This window comes from Herpailurus yagouaroundi, unplaced genomic scaffold (assembly GCF_014898765.1).
Source record: "Herpailurus yagouaroundi ecotype Mexico unplaced genomic scaffold, PumYag 246, whole genome shotgun sequence".
In the NCBI taxonomy this organism is placed as follows: Eukaryota; Metazoa; Chordata; class Mammalia; order Carnivora; family Felidae; genus Herpailurus; species Herpailurus yagouaroundi.
The window spans coordinates 11681685-11707919 of record NW_024412463.1 but is presented as its reverse complement, the minus strand read 5'-3'; the positions used below and the strand labels follow the sequence as shown (position 1 = coordinate 11707919).

Sequence of the window (26235 nt, the reverse complement as noted above, 5' to 3'; positions counted from 1 at the left end):
CCGGGATTGAGGGCGCTGGTGTGGAAAGGGGGCGAGGGGGGCCTCTGGCCTCTTCGTACAGGGGCGCTGACCCCGTCCTGGGGGCCCCACCTTCTGACACCATCCCCCAGGGGTCAGAGTTTCAACGTATGAATTTGGGGGCGAGGGACAAAAACATTCAGTCCACGACAGCTGGCAAAGGGAGGGCCAAGCTAACCCGAAGTGGGAGCGCCCTGACCTGGGGCAGCGTGGACGGGCTCTGGAAAGGCACACGGGACAAGCTGGGTGTGCACAGACAGGCGGCCCCACCGGAGAACACCAGCCCCTGGGACTTAAAGATTCCTAGCAGCTACAGCACGAGCCGCAACGGGTGAAAGTAACTTCGGTAAAATAACGTACAACTCAGCACGTCCAAAATACTATCGTTTCAGCACGCAGCCGGCATAAAAATATCCAGAAAACATCGACTTCTTCCCTGCACACCAGCTGTCGGGATCGCGGGTGTGCGTTTCACCCTCGGGAGGCTCCTCGTGACCCACACCAGCCAGCGTGCTGGACGGGGCAGCTCTGGGTCCTTATGAGAAGCCCTGAAGGCGGCATCCACCCCCACCCCACGAGGTGGCACCAGCCACTGCCCTCCCCTGGCCCCGTCTCCGGTCAGAGGAGGAGGAGATAGAGTGCAGCCCCCCCAACGACCCCCAGATTACCCCCAAGCAGGACGAGTCAGAATCCGCACGAGGTCACTTAAAACGACGCGTGAAAAAGTTGCGCTGAGAATGGAAGCCGTCCCGTAAGAACAAAGGGGCAGGAAACCCGCTTGTAAGACGTGGAAGGCACGTCGGGGGTCTCTGGACGGCCCGTGTTTGCAGCCAGGCCTTCTGGAATCCGCGCCCGACTTCTGTGTCCCCCACGAATCACCAGCTGCACCAGATGCTGAGGGCGCCAGAGGTCTCACGGGCGGGGGGCCCACAGGGCGCGCGCGAGCCAGGGAAGGCACCCTCCTTTCTTAATCCAAGTAGTTGAGCCCCGAGGGCAGGATGCTGGGGTGGGGACGGGGAGCACCAGGGGTCAGCGGCACAGACCTGACCTGGGACAGACCTGTTCCGGGGCCATCCTGGCTGTGTGTCTGACCAGATGGCTTCCCCATCCGCAGCCTGAGTCTCCTGATCCGTAAATAGGGACAGTCCTAGGAGCCCCCAGCCCAGAAGGTGGCCCAGAGTCAGCTCTTATTAAAAATGCTTATTTATTTTTGAGGGAGAGCAAGCGCGAGTTGGGGAGGGGTAGAGAGAGGGGGTCAGAGGATCCCAAGCAGGCTCCGAGCTGTCAGCACAGAGCCCGACGCAGGGCTCGAACCCACAAACCGCGAGGTGATGACCTGAGCCGAAGTTGGACGCTCCACCGACTGAGCCACCCAGGGACCCCCAGAGTTATCTCTTAAAAGTGTAATTAGTGGTGTGAACCATCATGTATGGGGGTGTCTGTCCCAGGGCTTCGCTGAGATAACACGCGAATGACACATTTATCACAGTAACGCCTGCTCACCCAGCTCAGAACTTCCCCAAGTCGAGAGTGGCCGTCCCAGGGCAGTGTCCCCCCTCCCCGAAGCTGCCCACTTGTGTCCTCGGGGAGGTGGCCCTGAGCTTCCCAATCTGGGATGCCGGAACGGACCGGGGACGGGGTCCACACCCCGGGAAGCCGCCGTCCCTGCAGACGGGGGTGGGGGTACGAGCGTCAGCCAACGCCTCCCTCAGAAACCAGCTGCTCCCCTCCCCCACCCAGCGCCAACGACGACGTCCCCCCAGAGCCGAGACTCTGAAGGAGCCTCCGGCCGCCTAAGGCCGAGGCTGCTTCCCCGTTATGCCTGGTGATGGAGATTCATTTTCTCTGACACATCTTCTCCCCGGAAGATATTCACACGCTGTTTATGACATTTAAATTGCTTGGAATTTGCAAGTCCCATGCTGGCGTGAATATTCATGGCTGTGTGTTACCCAAGCTTGTTCTCTTTTCCGTGGCTCCCAGGACGCAGCTGCCTGGGGGGCCACGCCTCTGCAGTGAAGTGACAAGTCCTACTGACGCCTGTGGTGGCTTCTCGCCAGAGAACGTTCCGGAACCTGAAAGCCACCAGAGGTCCCTTTCACCAAGCCGTCAGGGCTGTGGGCCCCCCCCCCCCCCCCCCCCGGTGACCCCACCAGGCCAGACACAGAGCCAAGCAAGGGCAGGAGGGCTGGAGGGAGTGCAGGAGCTGCGTGCTCAGGCCTCCTGTTTGACCTACTTTTCTTAAACCAGAGGGGGCTGTGAGGGGCTCTGGTACAGACGCTGACCTTGGCCGTGGCCGGGCCCCCCAGGACATGCCGGCCGCCCCCCTCCCGTCCTCCACCAAACACAGAGCTGACAACATCGGGGATGCGCCCCCAGTGGCCACGGGCACTGACAAAGGGCCACGGTGCTGTCTCTGAACCTGGACGGCCGGAGGGAGCCAGGGGTCCACGCCTCTGAGAAACACCTGACCTGCGGAGGCTGCATGACCCGGCCGCCACGTGGCTGACCGGCACGACGACGGCCCGGCCCGGCCTGCTTGCAAGTAAAGCAGGCGTGTGTAGCCTCCGTGCAAAACGGTTGGCAGGTCCTCCGAAACAAAAACAAGAAAGAATTGCTATACGGCCCAGTAATTCCACTCTGGGTCCATCCCCTAAAGAGCTGAAAACAGGGTCAGAGAGATCCTTGCACACCCACGTTCACAACAGCGACAGGTGGAAGCCGCCCAAGCGCCCACGCACGGGTGAACGCAACGTGGTCCACGCACACAGCAGAATGATTCAGCCTTACGAGGAAGGGGATTCTGACACCTGCCACCACGTGGGTGAACCCTGAGGACGTCTCGCTGAGCGAAATAAGCCAGTCACGAAAAGACAGAACTCGGGTGCTATTTATAGGAGGTCCCTGGAGGAGCCAAACTCACAGACACAGAGAGTGAGGGGCTCCCCAGGCGCTGGGGGGAGGCTGAGGGGGACAGTGTCAGTTTTGCAAAGCGGAAAGGGTCCTGGTGGTGACGGCTGCACAGGCGAGTGGATGTGCTTGGTCCTGGGGACCCGTACTCTTAGAAATGGCCAAGATGGTGGGTTTTACGGGAACTTAACCACACACGTTGGAAGGAAACGCCAAAATGTGCAGAGAACTCAGCAAGAAAACAAACACCTCAGAAAACGGACCTGCACAGACGACAGAAACGTCATCAGAGAAGATCCACAGACGACAAGAGGAGCCTGTGACAGGGGCCCGGCGTCAGGTGCGGAGGGGTTCCCAGGGGAGGCAAGGAGACGATCCGCACGGCTGAGTAGAAAGGGACCGGGCTGTGGGACGGCAGGTGCACACGCGGTTGGCGGCTGGCAGGAACGCAGCAGGTTTGGTGGCTCTGGGAGGCGGCGTGGTGATTTCTTACAAAACGAACCAGACTCCTACCGTACGACCCAGCGACACCCCTCTATTCACCCAAAGGAGCTGAAAGCTTCCGTCCCCACAAAGACCCACACACGGATGTTTACGGCAGCTCTGTCCGTAATCGCCAAGACTCGAAGCCACCAAGATGCCCTGGTGGGTGGGGACCACCCAGACAGCAGTAGATCATTCAGGGCTAAAAAGAAATGAGCTCCCAGGCCCTGGAGGCACACGGAGGAAGCTTAACCGCGAATCCCTGAGTGACAGAAGCCACTCAGAAGGCTCCACACCGTGTGACTCCAACTCTACGACATTCTGCAAAAGGCACAACCGTGGACCCGGGGACAAAGTGAGTTGGCTTCCGGGTGGAACTCCATCACACCCTTCAGATGTTTGGAAAGTTACTGGGTCCCCTAGTTCCCACTGCTGTCCTAGGTGCCCCCACCCATGTGGTCACCTTCCTCGGGACATATCCAATTTCATTTAAAACGGGCACAGCATCAGAGCATCAAAAGCCAAGCCAGGACCTGCCAGGTGCCTCTGTGCGAACAGGTGAGCCCGCCCAGCCCCGACCAGACACCGGAGCCATTCCCCTGCAGCGGGCATGGGCGCCTCTCCCCAGCCCCGCCATCTGGGCTCCGTCTCTCCGATGATGCCCAACAGCCCGGCCCATCACGTCCGCCTGACTGGGGAGGGGTGCGGTCCGTCCCCCGCCCCAGGCCCCCGGCCCCGGGGCGTGGCATCAGATGTGTCTGGGCCGATGGCTCCAGAGGCCCCTGAAGGGACCAAAGACGTCTGGCAGAGCCGAGGCAGAGACCCCACCTGTCCCCCCACAGCCCCTGGCCAGCTTCCTGAGCACAGGAGGGTCACTCTCCTCTCTCTCCCTTCACCATATCCGGGGCCCCGCCAACCGCATCCGGCCTGCCGCTGCCCTCTGTCCACAAGACCCCACCACCCCCGATCCGAGGATAGGGCCCTCCCGCAAAAACGCACATTGCTGGGGGAGAATCTGCCCCCCCCCAGGTCCTAGGGGGGGACAGCGCTGTGATGTGGGGGTGGGACAGTGCCCTCACACCTGCACCAGCATCACCAAGAGCCCAGGGTGGGGCCTGACGTTGGGGCCAGTTCAGGGGGGGGTCTCAGCATTCATCACCAAGCTCCACGGCCTGCCAGGGCCGTGTTCCCAAACCAGCTAAGACCTAAACCTCAAACCTTCTCTGCCCAACGAGCTCCAGCGTGGGCACCCCCTCCCTGGCCCTTGGCGGGGGCACCCTGCCCTGTTTGCCCGAGATACCGGCTTTAGCGCTGAAGCCTCACGTGCAGGAAGCCCTCAGTCCCGGGCACAGGGGACAGGGCCCCTGGGGCTCAGCTCCTGCTGCCCCTTCCCCACCCATGGCCAGCTGTGCCGAGCTCAGATCCCACAGAGGGGTCGGGGATGTCCCCTGCATCGAGTCAGCTGCCCAGCCGGCCGTGGCTTCTCCTGCACAACCTCCCAGCCCCACATCGAGGCCTGGAGCCCCTGCAGGCGGGGTGAGAACTGCCCCCGGCCACTGCCGCCCACCACCCCACCCCCACCCCAGCCACCCCACCCCCACCCCAGCCACTGCCACCCCAGCCACTGCCCCTGGCCTGGAGATGCGGAAGGCGAGAGCTCAACTGCCTGGCCGAGGCCGAGGGCTGATGCCTGTCTGAGCTTCTCAGGCTCAGGCCCGGGCCGGGGCTGAGGGTCCTGGGCCTTGCACGGCAGCCCGACGGAACACAGGTGCCACTCTTGCCCTTGTGTACCCATGGGACCAGGGCAGGGAGGCTGTACGTTTGAGGCCCACAGGCAGGGACTCAGAATGTCCAGGCCCACCCGAGGGGTGCTCTCCCTCCCTCAGATGTCACCACAGCCCTCCCCCTGCCCCCGGGCCACACGGCCACCTGGCTGCTGGTCACCCTGAGCTCTGCCCCGGCTGCTGGCAGGCGTTACAGACCCTCTGAGCGCTGAGTGCTGCTACCTGAGGCTGGGCTTGGGCAGGGCCTGACCTCTGGGCTGGGCCTGGGCGGGGACCCGGACAGAGGTGTCCATGGGGACACGGAGGCCTCCCCATGCTGAGGGCTCAGGCCTGGCTGACCTGAGCCACTCCTGGCCACGAGGGTCTGGCGTGAGAGTGGAACAGCCTCTGGTCCAGGCCCCCCTGGGATCGGGCTGAGGGTCCCTCCCCGCCCCACCCTGCGATCCTGAGAGCCCCTCGCCACAGCCCCCCTGCCCCAGAGCAGGAGGAGTGGGCCTCCTTCAGCTCTCCCTTCGCGTCACCGCCTTCCAAGGGGCTGGGAACCACAGAGCCTTCCCCGATGGGTCAGCCCTGGGGCTCCAGGGAGTGCTGTCCCCACCCCAGCCCGGTCCCCTGCCCCCTGCAACGGCCCCTCCTGGGGCCGCGCAGACAGCCGGCTTGGGCTGAGGAAGGGGCATTGAGTGCACATTTGGACACGGTCGCGTCTCAGCGTTGAGCCCCAAGAGCTGTCCCCGTGTGGACGGGCCGAGGGCCGGACATTTGTCCCTTGGCTCTTGCAACTGGCTTACCTGACTGCTGTTGGGTGGGGAGGGGTGGGGTGGGGTCGGTGGATGGCCCTGGGGGCCCCTCCGCCTCAGCACCACCCCGAGACCTTTTCCTGCCCCGAGGCGCCTCCGTCCTGACCCCAGGGCAGGCGACCGCTGTGTTAGCGCCCTGCAGAGGCAGTTCAGGGCCGGGTGAGCACAGGGCCGGTCTGTGACCGCCGGAGGGGACTCCTTGCCTTCCGCTCGGCAGAGAAAGCACGGCTCAGAGCCAGCTCGTCCTGCACGGACATTCTCTCTTCCCCCTTCTCTGAGCAAGACTCACACACACAGACCCACGTGCACTCCACCGAGCGCCCGGCAGGCCCCGTGTGGCAGGGGGTCTGAGGGCTGGCGGGCAGCTAAAGCCACAAACGGCTTCAATTTTTACTGAAATAGAAACAGCTTTGCAGAGAGGATGCTGAGAAATGAGCTCTCTGCCATTTTTTAGAAACCTGACAGTCAGAATCCGCAAGAGCGAACTGTTGAAAACGCCAGCTTCACTCACTCCCGGGTGGGGCGTCCGGCCGTCCATCCCCGAGATGAGCTCTGGTCGCCTGCTGGCCCCACGCCGGGGCTCAGGGCTGCGTCACTGAGGAAGCAGAGCAAGGGGATGGTGAAGGGGAGGGGGGAGGGCTTCGTGGAGGTGGCAACCCCGGGCCCAGCTGAGCAGGTGGGGGACGTGGCATCTATTGGGGGGGGGGACACGAGGAGCCCAAACCTGCCTTCTGCTGCATCCAACACTGGGTGTGGGGAGCACATGGGGCACGGCAATCCACCCACGTTCCCAGACGTGGAAGCCACTCGACCCTCCTCCAGGAAGCCCTCCCCGTGCTCTAGCCCAGCCTGCCCATCAGTCAATGTTGCTCTCCCTTGTCCTCGTAGGGAGCCCTGGGAGGGGGGCAAAGAGCCACACGGGTCCCGTTGGGCCCTTACGTGCTGCGGCTTTGGGAAATCCCAGGGCTGTGCTGGGCCCTGCACGTTCACAGCAGAGTGAGCACCACAGGGGGGCGGGCGCTGGCTCGGCTCTGCACTGGTCACAGAACCAGGGGCCCAGGACACAGAAAAGGCTGCTCTGTCCCCTGGCCCATTTGCTGGCCTTGCCCAGGACCCAGACCCGGCTGGTCTGGGACAACCTCTCTCCTTGGGCCCCTCGGGAGGACCCAGGCCCCTTTCGAATTGACTCCGGCAGCTTCTTGGACACCCGCGCCTGCCGGGCCCCACCCCTCAAGTTGGCCCTCGGGAGGCTCCTGTAGACGGAGGCCCCGCCCCTGGCTGCCTGGGCCTGGGCCCTTCGCTGTAGAGGCTTTCAGGGTCCTCTAGTTCCAGCCTGAGCCCCTCCCTCCAGCCACCCGGGACACGCGTCCTCGTGGGAACCCAGGTCCCCGCCGCCTGTGACAGTCACTCCACGGCCGGCCCAGGGCTCCGAGCCACCGCCCGCTGGCCACGCACGGCGACGCTCATCGGTGTCCTTCCGCTGAGCACCGGTGGCCTCACAGAGCACCGAAGTTGGCTCCGGACCTGCCTGCTGGCTGGGCCGTGGTGCCAGGCGGTGACGCCCTCGCTCATTTTTGGTGGCCGCGGTAAGCTGTTCGCGCCTTGCGCGCCGCAGCGCTTGGACCCACCTGTTGGAGGGGCGTCCGGGCTGAGACGGGCTGTGATCCCACCCGGGCTGCTCCCTGACGCGTGGACGTCTCAGGACGGTGCCGATGAGCTCAGGCGCCGTGCCGGTGGGGAGAAGGCACGGGGAGCTGGGGGCTGTCCCCACCCCCCTCCACAAGTCTGAGGGGCCGTGGGGGGCCATGGCGGCCTTTGTGCGCGGGTCCCCAGGGGGGAGGATGGGACGGGGCCCGGTTCCCCAACCGGACCGGAAGGTCTCTCTGGACCAGTGAACACAGGGAAGGCGTCTCGTTCCCGCCACGCGCTCCTTAGGAGCACCAGAGCCCCGCCCTCCAGCCGGTTTCCCGACTGGACTCAGGACCCAGGGGACCGACCCACACGCGGCAGCTGGTTTGCAGGCCACCTGCGTGCGGATGGCCGTGCCGGCTTGAGCATCGGACAGTGTCTGTAGCTTTGCTCAGCCGTAGGGGACAAGCTGGAGTCCTGGCCGGGCTGTAGGTGGCCCCATTATCCGTAGAGATAGCACCACTGGCCCCCAACTCAGCCAAATAACGAAGAAAGCCCTCGACGCCTGCGAACACGCCTGGGCTCTACCGGCCTGCCCCGCATGGGACAGCTGGATTCTCTGGGGACCGGCGTGCAGGGGGCAGGGGGCGTCAGCTCTACCTTCTGGGGGGGACACGGGATGCAGAGGGAGGGGCGGCCGGGGGTCTGTCGCCTCCCACCCCCCAGGCCAGGCGCCTCTGCGGTTCTCTTCATAAAGAGCCCGTCCTTCTGGGCTCCCCTCTCCAACAGCGGCTGTTTCTCCAGGGCAGGAGGAATGAAAACAGGTTTAATTTATTGCCGACGGAAGCAAAAATCCTCACAAGTGGGGGCCCAAGCTGCGGGGGGGGGGGGGGGCCTGGAGAGCCAACCTGCTTGCGTCCTGGCCTGTGCTGGGGCTCCAACTGTGCTGCCCCCAGCTCACGAGGTCAGGGCAAGTGTCGATCCAACGCTCCACCTACCTTGTGAATTAGTTACAAAGGTCAGGGAAGGATTCCACCGAACGTCAGCAGGAGGTCCCCCAGAAAGGGCTGAAATTGGTTCTAAACGCTTTAAACGCTTTAAACGCCAACCAAAGCATCCGGCCTGGGGGCTGGGAGGAGGTGGCCAGTGACCACGTGCTGATGACCCGGCTGAGTCTTGGTGAAATGTGGCTCCGGTGTGGTCAAGCCCTGGGGGCTGGGACAGAGCAGAAGATCCCTGGGCCCTTGTGGGAACCACTGAGGCACAGGCAGTGGTTGGAACAGGGGCTTGGAGCCCTCCTGTTCCGGGGCGGGGAGCTCTTGTGGGTGGCAAGGGCACCCGTGCCCCGGGCTGAAGGGAGCCAGGGGGCCCTGACCACACCCTGGCCTCACTGCCTGGCCCCCCACGTTTCCAGCTTGCCTTTGGGCCGGAGCAACCCCCTGACCACGCTGGGTCCCAGCATCCACGCCTGCCCTCCGGCCCACCCAGCACGTCAGAGCCGCCCCGGTGCCGGTCCCAGAATTAAGCCCAGACCTGCTCTGCACGCACGTCCCTGTGGCCTTCACGGTGGCTGCGTGGAGGCACCTTCACGGACCCTGACCCAAACTCAGTGACCTGCACCTGTGCGAAATGTCATGGGCTTGGGGCCGGAAGGCCGGGCCCCAGAGCCACAGACATAACACATAATACCCCCTCTCCGTGGCCAGCCCGACCGTCAGGGGTGCCTGTCCCCTGTGTGGCCGTGAAAGCCATCTGAGCTCGTGGCCCGGCACAGAGTCAGACAGGAACCAGTCAGCGCACTGGGGCTGGCACGTGGGAGAGCTTCCTGCGACGGGATGACAGGACAAGGTGTGGGCAGGCAGGGCAACTGGCCGGGGCTGGCGCAGGAATCTGAGGCTTGTGCCGGGGAAGCCCGTTCCACCGCAGCCCGGAGGGTCAGGGGAACGGGCAGCGACAGCCCAACAGGTGCACGTGGAGACAGCGCCCGAGACGCGGCAGGGGCAGACAGGCCACACGTGCCCCAGCGCACCTGCCTCCTCCCGGGTCTCCTGTGGGCCCCGCCTGGTGGGGGGCAGGGCCAGGAGAAGGGAGAGAGGCACTCGGGGCAGGCGCGACGGAGAAGGTGGGGGTTCTGGGGTGAGGGGCACACGGATGCCACATCACGTGCCACTGCCTTGGCGGGAAGACGGATTTGTGGCGCCAGCCCCCCAGGGTCACTACCAGCATTTCGTGAGATTACGGACGAAAGGGGGTCCTTGGCATGCCCGAGCTGCGGTCCCCTCCCTCCCTATGCCCCACCCCCACCCCCACCAGGGGTCGAGTCCTTGCAGGGGGGCCAGAGGCACTTCCTCAGCTGAAGACACTCAGAGCACAGCCCCGTCACACTGGGACGATCGGGACCATCTCATCGGAGGGCCGTGAGCTCTGCACCCGCTCCTCCCTGTTCCTCCCCGTGCATCTATCAGGGGGCCCCGGGCCTGGAGCTGGGGGCCGGTCAAGGGCTCAGGGGACAGAGCGCTGCGTCTGCACCCGGGAGCAAGACGGCCTGGCGGGCAGTGCGCGGGGAGTGAGCCCCCGCTGGGACAGGCAGCCCTGGCCCGGCTTCCGCCTCTGGCCACGAACTGTGGCCCAGTGGGGCTACCAGTGGACACTGAATGTAGGTCCAGGCCCCGATGCCCAGAACCTGTGGGTGGAACCGTACTTGGAAAAAGGGTCTTTGCAGATGCAGTTAAGGACATTGAGATGAGATCACGTTGCCTTAGGGTGGCCCCGAGTCCGATGACAAGTGCCCCTGTGACAGGAGAGGAGAGCCACAGACACAGAGGAGACACCACGTGAAGACACAGGCAGAGACTGGAGGGGCGCAGCCACGGGTCAAGGGACGCCTGGGGCCACCCGAGGCTGCAAGGGGCGGGAGGGACCTTCCTCTAGGGCATGTCCACACCTCGGTTTCAGACTTCTGGCCTCCACAGTTGCAACAGGACAGGACAGGACAGTTTGAGCAGCATGGTCCGTGGTCCCGTGCTACCGTGGCCCCAGGGTCCGCGCACACGGCTCCTGAGACCCACGGCACTTTCCGTGGCCCTCACGATAGGCAGAAGCAGAAGAGGTGTTTGGGTTAGAGCCTTTTCCAAACAGGAATCTCTGCCCACCCCCCCCCGTAGTTTCCACTGGAGCTTTCTGAGCGTCTTCTAGCTGATCTCAGATCCGACACAAATGTAGGTATTTTTAATACATTAGATGGCGTCTCTTAAACAAGCTGTCAGGAAAATGAATTGCAGAGGTTTTACGGGTGCTCACTTTGCCTAAATGCCCTGCCATTATCTGCGCCTCGGCGGCGGGCGCGTGTGACGGGGAGCCTCAGAGGCGCCTCACCGTTCCAGAAAAGCTTCTTTAGCGGGGGTGCGCGTCCCGACCCCAGGTCACCGCTCAAGCGTCTGTGTGGCAGCCTGCGTGGCCGGCTCGGACTTTTTCCCAATCTGCCGAGCCTCGGAGGCCAAAAGGGCCCCCAGAAGACCACTGCCCCTCAAGCCCAGGCCCGGGCGTGGCAAGTGCCCTGTCTTCCTCTAACTCCGCCCAGCACCCAGCTGGGCCCAAGTCTCCCGGGAGGACGGCTGGCCTCAGCAAAATGGGCCTCAGGGCCGGGCAGAGTCTAGGGCCCAGGCATCGTGCCAGCCTGTGGGGGGGCAGAGGGGCCTGTGGGCTGGTCACGTCCCTTCCCGCCTCACGGGGGCATCGCTGCAAGTGCCACACAGGACTGCCAGGGACCCAGCTGCTTGACGCCTTCCTCACAGGGTGCTCCTGTCTGCATTATCCTGCCTCCCGCCCTGGACCCTGGTGCCTGTGCTCCTGGCCCGCTGTCAGGGGAAGATGGGCGGACCGCCTGGGGGCCACCGGGGGTGAGGTTCACCAGAAGCTGGTTTCGAAGAAGTCTAAGCGCTTTTCCGGGGCTTGGCCCTGTCTCCCCGCCCCCCGGCGGTGGGGGAGTGGGGAGGATTCAGTGGTGCTGTGCAGGGTTCCCCACCCTGAGGACAGTCCAGAAGGGGGTCTCCAGGCTGCATGTCCAAACGGGCTGGAAAGCTTCCAGCCCCCACTTGGTGCTCCTTTCCTTTAAGGGTTCCCGGGGCGGGGGGGGGGGGGGGCTGGGAGCTCAGGAGAGCCCGGAGCCAGGGATCCTGGGAGTGGGGTGAGGACAGATGCGATCGCTTCTCCCTCATCCCCAGGCAATAAATAGTGACCCTCGACAGCTTCCAGCCGCGCACATCCTGTTGGGCGCAGTGCCTGACGAGCTACAAATGAGCTCATCTTTGATTTTGGCCCCATCGGCGAGTCCTGGACGTCCCGACGCTCGGGGTTCCCAAGTGACACGACCCAGACGCGCTTCCACTTGGGCCCGAGCCGCGGGGGCTACGGCTCCGCAGTCCTGACAAACCGCGGGGAAGTTACGCAGCCCCCGGCCTGCCGTGAGCGGTTACAACTTAATCACTCCCGAGCGGGGATTATTACCGCCCCAGGACTCTCTGAACTTCAGGAGATTGAAAATGGTGTGTGTTTTTTTAAATAGAGGAAGTGTTTTTTTGAGTTATGAGAGCACAAAAGTCGCGGAAGAATGCTCTTAACCTTTAAACATGTCAAGGGAGAGTTACTGAACTTTACAATAAGATCACCTTTTAGCAGACAAGGAGCTAAAAACGTTCAAGTCCAAATCATGTCACTCTTTCATAAGCTTCTGTAGAAGACTCACTGGAACACAGAGGCCATCTTCAACTTCGTGTTCCTGGGATAACTATGTTTCTTTGTTAGCCATTCTTTTGCAACTTTGTTTTAGTCATTCCTTTGAACCCAAGTCTTCTATCATAAGCTGCCTGGGATATTTTTGAAACTAGGCAGCGTTTCAACTCCAGGGATGCGTCCCGCGTGGGGCGCTGGACTAAATCCGCTGTCATAAACAGCCATGAAGTTGTACACAGAGCGTCGGGCTATTGTTCTCACACACTGGACAATCCGCAGTGCAAGACTGTGGTGGCTGAGGGCGAGGGACCTCCCCAGGTGAGCCCCGCGGTCACGTGTTGATCTTCTTGGGGGTGTTTTCGCCATTGCAACGTTCGGAGTCGGTGGCGGGGGGGGGGGGGTGGTCTGGACAGAGCATGGCTATTCCAGTCAAGAGGCAGCACTCAAAAACTGGGGCCACGGGAGCGGTTTAAATCTGCAGAGAAGGCACTTGGGGGGTATCCTGCACGGTGGGGGTCCTCAGAAGCCTGAGGGGGGCTCTCCGTGGCTTCTGGGCGGGCTGGGCTGTGTACACAGCCTTCTGGCAGCACCGGAGGGGAGAGGCATCCTTGGCACATGGAGTGTCGTGCTCGGGTGCCAGCAAGCCCGCACCTTAGGAGTAAGCGCCACGCCCCAGAGGGAGGGCCACGCGCGACTCATCTAAGCCTCAAAACCAACTCCAAAACCCCCAGGGGACACTGAGTCTACGGCGGGGTCCTCCCCAGTTAGAAGGGCTTGGGCTTTCTGCAGAGCTGCACGGACAAGGTGTAGACCGAGATGATCAGTCTGCAACCGAGAGCCCCACTAAAGCAAGAACCGACACTCTTCAGAAGAAGATGACACAACAGAGTCTCTTCGACGTGTCATCTGCAACGCCCAGTAGAAATAAAAAATTACGAGATATGCAAAGAAGCAGGAAAATGTGACCCACTGCTAAGAAAAAAAAGCAATTAGGGGCGCCTGGGTGGCGCAGTCGGTTAAGCGTCCGACTTCAGCCAGGTCACGATCTCGCGGTCCGGGAGTTCGAGCCCCGCGTCGGGCTCTGGGCTGATGGCTCAGAGCCTGGAGCCTGTTTCCGATTCTGTGTCTCCCTCTCTCTCTGCCCCTCCCCCGTTCATGCTCTGTCTCTCTCTGTCCCAAAAATAAATAAACGTTGAGAAAAAAAAAAAAAAAGAAAAAAGAAAAAAAAGGATTGGCTAAAACAGACCTCCAGGTGAGCGACGGGAAGTGGGAAGTGTCAGGTGTGAACGGGTATACTGTGAATTTCTATCAGACGCCGATAACTTAAGGATGCACGTTTATGGCCCCGGAGCAGCCGTTACAGGAATAGAGACAGGTGCGCCTAAAAAAGTCAGTGGGGGAAATAACACGGAATTCTCTGGCGCCCCAGTCAGAGGACTAAGAAAGGGATCTCTGGAAACCACAGAGCGTGGGAGGAAGTGTCGGCAAGGAGACAGTGGGAAAAGGGGCCCCCCAATTCTTGCATGAATCGACAGCAGTCCTGGGGTTACCCTTGACCTGCACACGTATGGGACGCACCTAGCGAGCCGGAGTAAAGAGCCTGAAAACTGCACCGTGACATAAACCACCTCCAAGAACCAGGACTACACCCTGAACGGTGGGCGCACGGGGGAGGGCACGCGGGCGGGACGGACGCCACAGCCACCGCCACCAGACAGCCCTCAAGGCTCCCTGACCAAAGACGAGACTCAACCGAAAACCTCAACGTCTTCCAGAGGGTTCTAAATCACCCCAGATGCCACGGCAATATTCTAAGTGTCCAGAAAGCAATCGGAAATTACTTGATGTTGAAGGAACAGGGAAAACCTAAGTCTTCTGCAAAAGACGACACAGATCGCCCTCAGGAGGACGCAGAAGGTGTCCCCAGACAAGGGCGTTACGGCAGGTGTTGGAACCATGCTCCTTGAGGTAAGCCAACTCTCTCGAAATGGATGGAGAGAACCAGTGGGAATACAGCGTGGCCAGCCAAATCAGCCCTCAGAGAGTGATACGCCCCACAGAGCGCATGCCCTGCGAGGGCGCACGCGTCGCTCGCCAGCTCAGACCGGGACTCGGGGCCGTCGGACGAAACGTGAACCCCTTTGGGGAAGTGAAATCGCGCAAGCATGTTCTCCAAACATATGGCATTACAAATCAATGACAAAGCGTCGTCTGGAAAATCCCCAAACGCTTGCAAATTAAACAACACGATTCTAAACAGTCCAAAGAGCAGAGGGAATTAAATCTCAGGAGAAGTGAGAAAACCTGTTGGACTGAATTAGAACCCATTTTGCAAATTTTGAAACGCTACTAAGGCAGCATCTGGGAGGGAGTCTGTAGCATTAAATGTTTAAACTGCAAAAGAATAAGGCCTTGAATCATGAGTCTAAGCTTCTACCTTAAGAGGTCTAGGAGCTCAAAACAGACTAAATCCAGACCAGGCACAGAAAGGAGACGAAGACGGGAACATAAAATAAATACGACCGAAGCAGAAAGACACCAGAAAAAGTCAGTGAAGCTGGTTAATCGAAAAAAGAGTAACAATACGGGTAAACCGGCCGTACTGAGCAGGGGAGAAAAGAGAACGCACAGACCACTGATATCAGGAGTGGAGAAAACAAGGGATGGTTACAGACCCCACAGGTAGGACCCGGTGACAAAGCCAAGCCACGAACTGCAAGCCGCCAAATTTGACAACTTAGAGAAAATGCACCAATTCCCTGAAAGACACAAGTTGCCCGAACGTGGGAAGAAACGCACCCCGGACCTTCTCCGTACCCAGGAAGGGCCTTGAATTCACGGCCAGAACCCGTCCCACGAAACTCCAGGCCCAGACGGGTTCACCGAAAGATGCCACCAAACCTTTGAAGAAGAAATACTACCAATTCCACACAATCTCTTTCAGAAAACAGGAGAGGAGCAGATACTTCTCAGACCATTTTATGAAACCAGCATTATCCGGACACCAAAACCAGACAAAGACATACAAGAAGCCAAAGCTGCAGACCGATGTGTCTCAGGAGCAAACACACAAAGATTCTCAACCAAGTATTAACAAACCAAATCCGGCAACATACAAACGGGACGATACGTGACATGACCAGGTGGAGTTTGTACCAGAAACGTGAGGCTGGGGTCGACCCACGACGCAGCGATTGCAGGACGAGGTATTTGGGCAAAGGACACAGAAATACAGACTTGAAGGGGGACACGCACCACGATGTTCACGGCAGCACCCTCGACAACAGCCAGACTATGGACACAGCCTGCCTGTCCATCGACGGATGATGGATGAGGAAGATGTGGTGTTTATATACAGCGGAGTACTACTCAGCATCACAAAGAATGAAATCCTGCCATTTGCAACGACGTGGATGGAGCTAGAACGTAGTACTATGTCAAGCAAAGTAAGTCAGAGAAAGACAAGTACCATATGATTTCACTCATATATGGAATTTAAGAAATAAAACAGATGAACATATGGGAAGAGGGGGAAGAGAAGAGAGGAAAACAAACCATAAGAGACTTAGATACAGAGAACAAACTGAGGCTGACCGAGGGCGGGGGGGCGCGGCCCCCCCCCTAGATGGGGGATGGGCACGAAGGAGGGCACGTGTTGGGATGAGCACGGGGTGTTGTATGTGAGTGATGAGTCACTGGGTTCTGCTCCTGAAACCAATATCGACTCAATGAACTAGAATTTACATAAAAATTTGAAAAAAAAAAAAAAAAAAAGAAATGTGAGTCTGGTTCAACATTAAAAATCAGTCAACATTTTACACTGATACAAGGCGCCCAGAGTAGTTGTGTCCACAGAGGCAGAAGTAGAGGGCAGGGCAGGTGAGGGGGCAGTGGGTGGGGCAGGGGCAGGGCAGGGGGAGCAGGGGCGGACAGTATGAGGACCAAGTTCTCAAGTTCTCGTCTGGGAAGATGAAGGAGTCCTGAGGGCAGGTCGTGGGGACGGCCACACTGAAATGTGGGTGTGCTCAGTGTCATTGAAACAGACACTTAAAAATGGCTAAAATGGTGAATTTTATATTATATACGCTTGACCACAACAAAACACTAATCAATGTAATTCACTGTATTAACTAAGGAAGAAAAATCATACGATCACACCAAGAATGGAGAAAAAGCATTGGACAAAATTCAGCATCCGTTCATGATAAACACCCTCAGCAAACTAGGAATAGAAGGGAAATTTCTTAATCTGATAAAGATCATCTACTAAAAACTTAACAAAAAACCTCATATTAACTATAAAGCACAAACACTTTCTCTCCAAGATCAGGAACGAGGCCGGGAGATTTTCTCTTCTGCCCAGATTACATATCAGATGTCACAGCCGGCGCGATGAGGCAGTAAAAGGAAATTACAGGCATACAGATTGGACAGGATGAAATGAAACTTTCTCTATTCACAGACGACAGGACTGCCTGCACAGAAAACCCCAGGGAACCTACAAAATTATTTGCAGAATTCATACGTGTGCTTACCATGGTCACAAGACACACATCAACCCACAAACCCACTCACATTTCTCTATGCTGGCCGTCAACGACGGGAAAGAGAAAAAATTTTAAGAGCCCGTGTGCAATAACCCCAAACACGAATACTTAGGTGTAACCTAACCGAGCACGTCAGGATCTGTGCGCCGGCAGAGGCACAGTAACCGCGGCAAAGGGGACCTAACCGAACAGAGGGCTGCGTTGTGCTTGGGGACCAGATGTCTCAGGGTTAAGATGCCAAGTCTCCCCCCACTGAGCCACACACTGTCCCAGTTTAAATCAAAACCCCTGCGGGCGCTTCTGTGGACGCTGAGAAGCGGATTCTAACATTTACATAGAAAACAAAGGAACGAGAGTAGCGCAGGGCTTCTGGGAAAGAACAGGAGGACCGAGGAGCCCGCCGTCTGGAACACCCCCCACAAGGCTGCGGTGCTGGAGGCAGTGTGGGGGCAGGGACAGCACAGACACGCAGACGGAGGGAGGTCTGGGCAGAGCCCCGCACGGGAGGTCAGGTGACTTTTGATGGAGGTGCCAAAAAACTTCAGCGCAGAGAAGATCGTCTTTTCTCGAGCGGCACTGACCGCTTGGATGTGGATATGTAAAAAGAAAAGACAAGCATCCATAGCTCACCCTGTGGAAAAATTAACTCAAAACAGATCATAAACCTGCACGTGAAACATAAGTGACGAAGATGATGGAAGGAACCGGGGAAGGGGATCTTCGTGAATTCCTAGACACAACACCAAGAGTGTGATTCGTTAAAACGTCTGGTAAGTTGGAGCCTGTCAAAACGACAGCTGTTTGCTCTGTGACAAACGAGGTCAGGAAAATGCACAGATAAACCACAGGGGAGAAAATGCTTGCGAAGCACGTATCTGCACAGAGGACTCGTATGCAGTTTTCAAAACTCTCAAAATTCAGTAAGAAAACAAGTCAGTTTAAAACCTCTGGGGGGCTCCGTCGGTTAAGCCTCCGACTTCGGCTCAGGTCAGAATCTCGCGGTTCGTGGGTTCGAGCCCCGCGCTGGGCTCTGCGCTGACAGCTCGGAGCCTGGAGCCAGTTTCGGATCTTGTGTCTCCCTCTCTCTCTCTGCCCCTCCCCTGCTTGTGCTCTGTCTCTCTCTCTCTCTCTCAAAAATAAATAAACACTAAAAATGAAAAAAAAATACATAAATAAAAACTGGGCAAGGTACCGAAACCGACATGTTGTCAGAGAAGGCGCACAGGCGCGGACAGAGTGTGGCGAGCCGCTCCACGGCACCGATCATTAGGGAAGCGCAAACCAAACCTCAAGGTCCCACGGCACGCCCCTGGGGGCTGGAAGAAAACAAGGGTCGCGCCTACGACAGCAGGTGCGGGCAGCCCGGACGTTCCCTACGGCACCTCCATTTGGGAAAAGCTTGGCCGTTTCCTAAAAGGTCGAACACCCTCCCGTATGACCCGGCAACCCGGCTCCCTCCTCAGGATTCACTCCGGAGAAATGAGAACGCACGTTCACACTGAAGCCTGAACCAAGGACGAGCTGCTGCTCAAAACTGGAAACGAGCCAGTGCCCCTCACCCGGCAAACGGATACACAGACGTGGTCCAGGCTTCAACGGAATCCTCCATAAAAGGAGGAAGAGCTCTCGACTCAGACACCAGTGAGCACCGTGCTAAGCGACAGAAGCCAGACTCGGGAGGTGACGCCCCGTGAGGCTCCATTTACGTGACATTCTGGGAAAGGCGCGAGGCTCGGAGGAAAACAGATCCTGGGACGGGGCATGCCTGCCCCAACGCAACAGGACAAGACAAAGCTTTGGGGCGACAAGACTGGCCGCGATGCTCTGAGCTACGGTTACGGGGCTGTGTGCGTTTGCCAGAACTCGGAAGGAAGCAAAAGGAAAGTGATTTTTACCAGGTGTAGATCTTAAATCTTTTTTTAAGTTTATTTATTTGAGAGAGCGGGCGTGTGTGCACGCGGGAGAGGGGCAGAGAGAGGGAAGGAGAGAGAATCCCAGGCAGGCTCCAGGCTCTGAGCTGTCAGCACAGAGGCTGATGCGGGGCTCGAACTCACAAACTGCGAGATCATGACCTGAGCTGAAATCAAGAGTTGGACGCTTAACCGACTGAGCCCCCAGGAGCCCCTCTAGGGGTAAACTTAAAAGGTTTCTGGCAGGACCCGGGGGGTGCACGAGGACCCCCAGAGCGTGGACGCACACGGATGACAGAAACAGCTCCCAGCCCCGGGACGAGGACCCTCCCGGGAGGAGAGCAGCTCTTGATGCCTTAAAACCACAGATCGCGGGTCCTGGGCTCCCCACGAACGCCGCTGTTCTGTGGTGTGCGCGTCGCGGAGCCCTCGCGCGGCGCCCGGGGCCGTCCCAAGCACGCCAAGTGCCCTGACCCACTGGGCCGCGAGCCACCACCCGCAGCTGGTGGACAAAGAAATGAGGTGCAGGTCATGTCGCTTGGCCAGGGCCCTACGGCTGGCCAGCGGTGAGGCCTCCGTGCTGCGTGCCCCCGAGGGGCCCTACTGCCCCCCTGCCCCCGCCCTGCCCCCACACCAGCCCAGGGTGATGACGCAGGGGTGTGGTCCCCGCAGGCTGCAGGGGAGCAGCCTCCTGGCTGGACCCGAGGAGCCCGGCCCTCACCGGACGGCACCAGGCCGGGCCGGCCACACGGCCCCTAGTGGCTGCACCTTTGCCGGTGGCTGCTGGGGACGGCAGGGGTCTCCGGGGCCCAGGCGGAGCCCAGGGCCGTGAGCTCGGCAACACTGTGCTCCTCTGGGTGTGGGAGTCGGGCCCTCGTCCCCTGTGCCTCCTGGGCCCCCAGCACCTGCCTGGCTCTCGGTGCGAGTGGAGGGGAGACGGGGCTACCGGGCTTTGAGCTCCCCGCGAATGTTCCCAGGACCCCTCGGGTCCTTCCGGGCCATTGGGCCTTCAGGAGGACCATGAGCAGGGACCTGGTGCCCCCCAGGGCCTTCACGGGGTGAGGTCTCCGAGCGCCCTCAGCTTGGTTCCTGACGCGCTCACGGACACGTAACTCAGTCGTGAAATTACCCCTCAGTCCACAGCTCCACGAGCTCTGATAAAAGCCCTGCCACGTAAGGGACACCAGTCAGGAGGCAGGACACTGATGGCCCAAACGCGACCCCGCCCCCAGCCCGTCAGCCACTAATCTGTCCCCAGTGCTGTCCCTTTTCCGGAATGTCGGTGGTTTTCTGACGGGGCTGCTTTCGCTCAGCGCGTTCCTTCGGGGACCCCGACGCTTCACGGGTGAGGAAAGGCCCGAGACCCCGCAGACGAGGGCGGACAGCAGTCAAACCTGGACCCAGGAAGTGGGAGTGGGCGAGGCTTAATGGGGACGCAGAGCCCTTCCCGACTGACGGCCGAGTGCTGGCGGTGGGGACGGCTGAACCGGTAATCTGCTGTGTGTGCGTCACCGCAATGGAAAACAAGAAAGGCTTCAGATGCCTTTTCTCCTCGTAACACAAGCCGCTGGGAGACCAGATGGGGTGTGTGGCTGTTCCTTCTGTGCTGGAGGGAAACAAAGCCCCCCCCCCCCCCCCACGCCCCGACGTCATGAGCAGGTGGGATACCCTCCCCCCGCTGCCAGGCACACACCCCCCCAGGACCGCCTGTCCTGCAAGCCTGTCCTCCCTCGGTGGGCACTCTGCCCTTGGGCAGTGCCCGGCTTTGACAGCTGGCTCGCAGCCTTCACGGCGATTGCCCTTTCCGGCCCAGCGTCTAACTGGAAACCCCGCATTGGGCTTACCGGCCCTGTCTCTTTAATCCCAGGGCACTGGTGCTGATTTCAGGAGGTCCCTCACTTAGGAGGCGGAGGGGGACCCATGCTCTGGAGGGGCCGCTGCGCCCTCAGTGCCCAGGATGGGGGGATGTGATGGCACCAGCTGGGAGCTGGGCACTCTAGCATCCGCCGCGTCCCCCACTGCCCTGTCACGTCGGTGGGGACCCTGCGGCTCGCTACCCTTTACCCACGAGAGTGCCAGCATCACTGAGGCCGGCCGGCCGCGACCCCCGGGCCTGTGGCTCACAGGCAGGGGCAGGAACGGAGAATCGAGGTGCCACAGGGCAGAGGCCCTGAGAAAATGCCTCCTGGTCTAATTTTATTGGATCCAATTTTCTCCCACTTTGTGGAGGCAGGTCCTGGCTGCCTCTGCCCCCGCGGAGCCACGTCAGCCCTTGAGGGCCCGTGATGGAGCTGCCTCGGCTCTAGGCAGGGGGGTGCGGGGCGCCAGCTCCTCCCCCACGCCCCTGCTCCTCCGGAAAGACGGTGTATCCCTGCCGGGGACACGCCTGTCTAGGAAGGTGAACAAAGGAGCAGGGAGCCCCCAGGAGCAGGATCCTTCGTCCACGCAGCTGCTGCGAGGCCCGCAGGGGCTGGAAACAGCAACAATGAAGTGACAGCTCCAGAGCCCTCGCTGGTGCCCACCAGGCTCCCCGGCTCCTGCCCTGCGCTCGGAGGGGGGGGGGCTGTCCCCGACTCAGCTCCCCCGCCCCTGCCCTCGCCCAGGCACCGCGGTGCGCGCAGGGTCGCTCTGCCCCGGGAGGCTTCCGGGCTCCCTCCGGCCCTGCCCACGGAGCAGAGTTCTCCGAGGGCGGACACACTTTGCCGCTGGTTTGAGCATCACAGAGACCATACATTTACCAAAAAACAGCAGAACCAGGTCTCCCCGGAGGCAAGGCCCTACCGCCCCCAGGACATTCGCCAGGGACAGGGCAAGACCGCCTCGGGGCACCACGTGAGCGCTCGCTTGGGTCCCTGGGATTCTGCCCAGTCATGCCCCTCAGCACCGAGGGCTGGGGTGACCCTGATCCTGGGGGCCGATGTGCACGGCACCTGTTAGAGAAGGATGGGTCCTGAGCTTCCCTCACCAGCCTGCTGCACACGCCGGTCCCCCAGATCCTGTGCCCCGAGCAGCACAGAGGCCTCCCTACTTTTGACGGAAAAGATGGGGCCTCCCAGACCACCCGCTGTTAACTGAGCTGCACAGACAGCCTGCCGTGTGGACAGGATGCTGCGCGGGCACACGGTCAAGTACAGCTGCGTGTGCTCGTGTATGTGTGCATGCATCTGTGTGTGTGTGTGTGCGTGCGTGCGTGTGCAACCTGTGTGCACACGTGTGCTCATGTATGTGTGCAAGCGTCTGTGCATGGGTGTCTGTGTCGAAGCACACACGTGTGTTTATGTGTAATACGAGCACACACGTGTCTGCGTGTTCCTCTTTGCATGTCGACGTGCACACGTGTGCACGTCCGTGTGCTTCTGGGTATCTCCATGTTCGTGCATGTATGTCTGTGCATGTGTCTCTGTGTGTGCACCTGTATGTGTTTGCATACGCGTGGCCACAGTCCCCAGGCTTGAGAACACTGGTCCGGACGTCAGCGCCTCCCCCCCTCCCCCTTCTCTAACTGGGAGAACACATGGGGACAACATGAGTCTAGGGAGCTGGGGCTGGCACCAGGCAGAGCTGGTGACCAGGTTAGCGACCGCCTTGGGGCAGGCGGCATATTTGCTGCTGAGTCCTGGGTCAGGCTGGGGGCCGCCGGGATTATGAGGCTGGACAAGCCCCCGGCCAGGTCCGATCTGAACCAGATGCACAACCCCCCCAGGCGTCTGCCACCCCGGTCACCGGTCCCCTCGGCTCACTGCCTTTGGAACTCGCCGCACTCAGTAAGTGCTCAGGTCGCATTCGCCGGAGGGATGGGCATCCCACCCGAGCAGCAACAGAGAGCGTGGCTGAGGTCAGAGCAGGGACCCGGCAGGGCTGCGTGGGACCAAACACGACCCAGCCCGGGGCAGATCCACAGGAGCAGGGCCACCGGTGTGGCCCGCTGCCCAACCCCGGGCAGACACCTGCGTGAACGGTGGAGGCGAAGCTTCTCAGAGGAACTTTCTAAGGGGAGGGCCCCTCGGTGGCTGGTGCGCGCACGTCTTTCACTCAGGACGGCTGCACTGGAACCAACAGTGCATTGGAAAGCCTGAGTCCAGTTCCCTCCTAGGGCCAGAGGAGGGACCGGATTAGGGAACGTGGCAGGCTCCGTGGGCTCCTCCTGCCAGACGCCCTTGTCAACTGGGGGCCCAGGGCCTGGGGTCTCCGCTGGCCCGGGCGCGGCCCTGCCCTCTGTACAAGCTCCCCTCGGCCCAGCTCCAGGCTACCTGCTCAGATAATGAGATACCTGCTCAAGATGTGGTTCGGCAATGACCATTCTAAGCTGCTCAGATATCTGACTGAACCACCTCATTTCTAAGCACTAGTTTGCATATAAGTGCCCAGCATGGGCTCGTGCGGATGGTGGGGAGGGGCGGCGGGGGGGGGGGGATGCTGGTGGCCTCCTGGGGGACACACAGGCTGGGAGAGGCCTCCGCTTTGGAAAGAGGGACCATTCGATCGGCCAACGGCTGCACGCTTCCACCGTGGCCGGTGAAAGGGCGACATACGGATGGACACAAGCACCCAGCCCCTCCCTGCCGGGCAGACGTCGCTGCTTAAAAGACAGCGGACGTTCGCCCCCGTCCTGCCAAGCGGCCCAGAGGCCCGAGGGGGGAACGTCAACCGGGGGCACCTCTCCTGAGAGGGAGGGGTCGTGTAGAAGGGCCCGGACACACTCCTGCCGTCCGCCCTTGGCCGTCAGCACGGAAGGAAGGGCGCCTGGAGGGAGCCCTATCGGTCCTTCCCAGCACAAGGCTGCGGCCGATCTGGGGGGCGTCAGGAAGCCAGCAAGCTTTTGGTCAATGCTGGGGCAGCACTATGTCCGTGGGTGCAGAAGTGGGGCCTGTCCATAGTCAGTGCTCAGCAGACATCCTGGACGAATGACACGCCCTGGGCAGTGTGGGTGTGGCACCCTCTGAGCACAGGGACTGGGAGAGACGGCCCTTTGAGAGGTGAAGCAGTGTCACTGAGGCATCTGATCGCGTGGGGCCAATGGAGAGGACGCTTTGGGGGGGGGGGGCGTGCCCAGTCTGCTCTGCTGTGGTTTGTTTTTGATGATCCAAACCTGACCGCTCCCGGCCAAGGCCCCCGAGAGCCAAAGGGGCGGGGGTCCGAGTGGAGGCGTCTCCTGGGGTGGGGGCAGTGCTACTGACTCGACTTGCTGACCTGAACGGCCGCATCATACCTTCAAAGGCAGGCGGCAGTGGCCCCGGGACCCAGCCGAGCGAGACAGGAGCAAGGGAGAAGACTCCGGCCTCGGGAGGAGCGGGGACAGCTTCCCACCGTTCACTGCATGCGGCCCTGCGTGCCCTTGCCTCCTGTGCAGATAGGCGGCTGGGCTCTACTCATTTCCCTGCTACGTGTGGCTGGGGTGGGGGTGCCCCTCCACGCAGGGGACCCCGTGGCCACAAGTTCTCAGTGCAGGTGTGGGGGGGGCCACTCGTGGTGGATCAGCCAGAGCCCAGGGAGTGACGTACACATGACAGTTCCTACCCCACTCCCAGCATGAGTCCTGCCGGGCCGTGTGGAAGGACAGCCCCATGGGGACAGTGGCCCCCCCGGCCCCGCCCACCGTCCCCACCCCACCAGCACTTCCGTGGCTACCCGGTCCTGGGCCGTGACGCCGTCCACGGTGGCATTTCTGTCCTGGTCTGAGAAACCTTGTCTCCAGGGCCAGAACCCCCCACCTGCCAGGAGGCCTTGTCGGAGCCGATTCCCGGGGAGCCAATTCCCGGCGGAGGTCTCCCGCCTGGGCTCTCGCGACACCTTGTTCGGACCCTCGGGCTCCGGCGTTACCCGCCTCACGCGGGCCCCCCACCCGCCACCATGCCCAAATGCCGGAAGCCCTTCCCAGCAGAAGCAACTTTTCACCAGCACCACCAAGACAGTGCTACTGAACGTGCCGCGTGCAAGCCCTTCCCACACGCTTCCTCCTCGATCCTCTGTCACTTGAGGCCACGGCTGTGATCACCCTGGTTCACAGACGGGAAAACCGAGGCTTACCTAAGGAACCGGCCCCACAGGGCATCAGGCTCGACTCCACCTCCCAAGTTGTGAGCAGGGGGCAGAGCAGCCAGGAGGCCTGGTGGGGGGGGGGGGAGCAGTGCTGACCCCCGGGGGCTCTGCTGCAGAGGAGAGGGACCCGGCCTCTTGGGGTCACACAGCCTTTTGAGAAGCCGATGAAAGGAATGGCCTCCGGCATGCACACCGGGGTCTGGAGACGGCTGAGGCCCATCCGTGGACCCTCAGAGACCTCGCTGATCTGAGGGCCCAGCCCCCTTGGATAGAAGGAGGGGATGAGATGGGGGAGCAAGGTCTGGCCGCGCTGGAGTGCAAGGTGGGAAGAGGAGGGCGGGCTGATCCTGAGGACCCCCTGCCCCCCCATCTCCTTCCCAGCTTCCGAGTAAAACTTCCCGGTGACGTTCTCTAGAGCGCTGTCCCAGAGGGGGACACAGACTGGAAACTACTTTTGGGGTGGGGGAAAGAGAAGCCCGCAGCTTCCCTGAGGGAGAGCCTGCCGACCCTGGCCCCCCCCCCCCCCCGCGAGACCCCTGTTTCTTCCCAGCCCTCCTCCCGCGCGAAGCAGCCGCTCACCTGGATGACGACCTTGATCGTGGCGGTGCCCACTATGGGGGTGCACACCAGGCCGCCGGGGTGATGGCCGTCGGCGCTGCGGTTCTGCTGGCCCATGGTGAAGGGCATGGGCAGGGCCAGCAGGCCCGAGGCCAGCCAGATGGCACTGATGAACTTCTTGGTGCGGCTGCGAGACATGAGGGTCTTGGCCTTGAAGGGGTGGCAGATGGCCAGGTAGCGCTCCACGCTGAGGCTGGCCACGTTGAGGGCGGTGGCGTAGGTGCAGGCGTCGCGCAGGAAGTAGTAGCCCCGGCAGCCGGCGTCGCCGAAGGCCCAGGGGTGGTGCACCCAGATGAAGTTGTACAGCTCCACGGGCATGGCCAGCATCAGAATGAGCAGGTCGGAGAGCGCCAGGCTGCCCAGGTGGTAATGCACCGTGCTCTGCAGGCTCTGGAGCGACTTCTTGCGCGCCAGCGTGAACGCCGTCACCGAGTTGCCCACGGTGCCCACCGCGAAGAGCGCCAGGTACACGGCGGTCACCAGCACCTTGGAGTAGATGTCCGTGTTCACATCCAGGTCGCTGCTGGGCGTCGCTCGGAGGCGCTCGGACTCATTGACTGAGCCGTTACCGAAGCCGGGGACCAGGAGCGCCGCCTCCAGCCCCGAGGGTGGCAGCGGGAAGGGCTTGGCGCCCGGCGCGCCCCGCGGACCCGGCGCCGAGCCGTTAAGGCGCATGGTGGGCGCGGCGCCGGCGGGAACCGAGCGGAGGAAGCCGGCGGGGTGGGCGCGAGACCGAGAGCGGGCGCGCCGTCCAGCCGGAAGCGCCACC

At 61.1% G+C, this 26235-nt stretch overlaps 1 protein-coding gene across 1 annotated transcript in view; it reads right to left on the bottom strand.

Annotated features, from left to right (window-relative positions):
• Positions 1 to 26179, bottom strand: part of NTSR1 (neurotensin receptor 1) — a 47120-nt gene extending 20941 nt beyond the window's left edge. The window contains exon 1 of the mRNA XM_040459860.1: positions 25428 to 26179. Within this exon, the coding sequence (XP_040315794.1) occupies positions 25428 to 26141 (714 nt within the window). The 5' untranslated portion in view covers positions 26142 to 26179. The remainder of the gene's footprint in view (positions 1 to 25427) is intronic.
• Between the last annotated feature and the right edge of the window lie 56 nt (positions 26180 to 26235).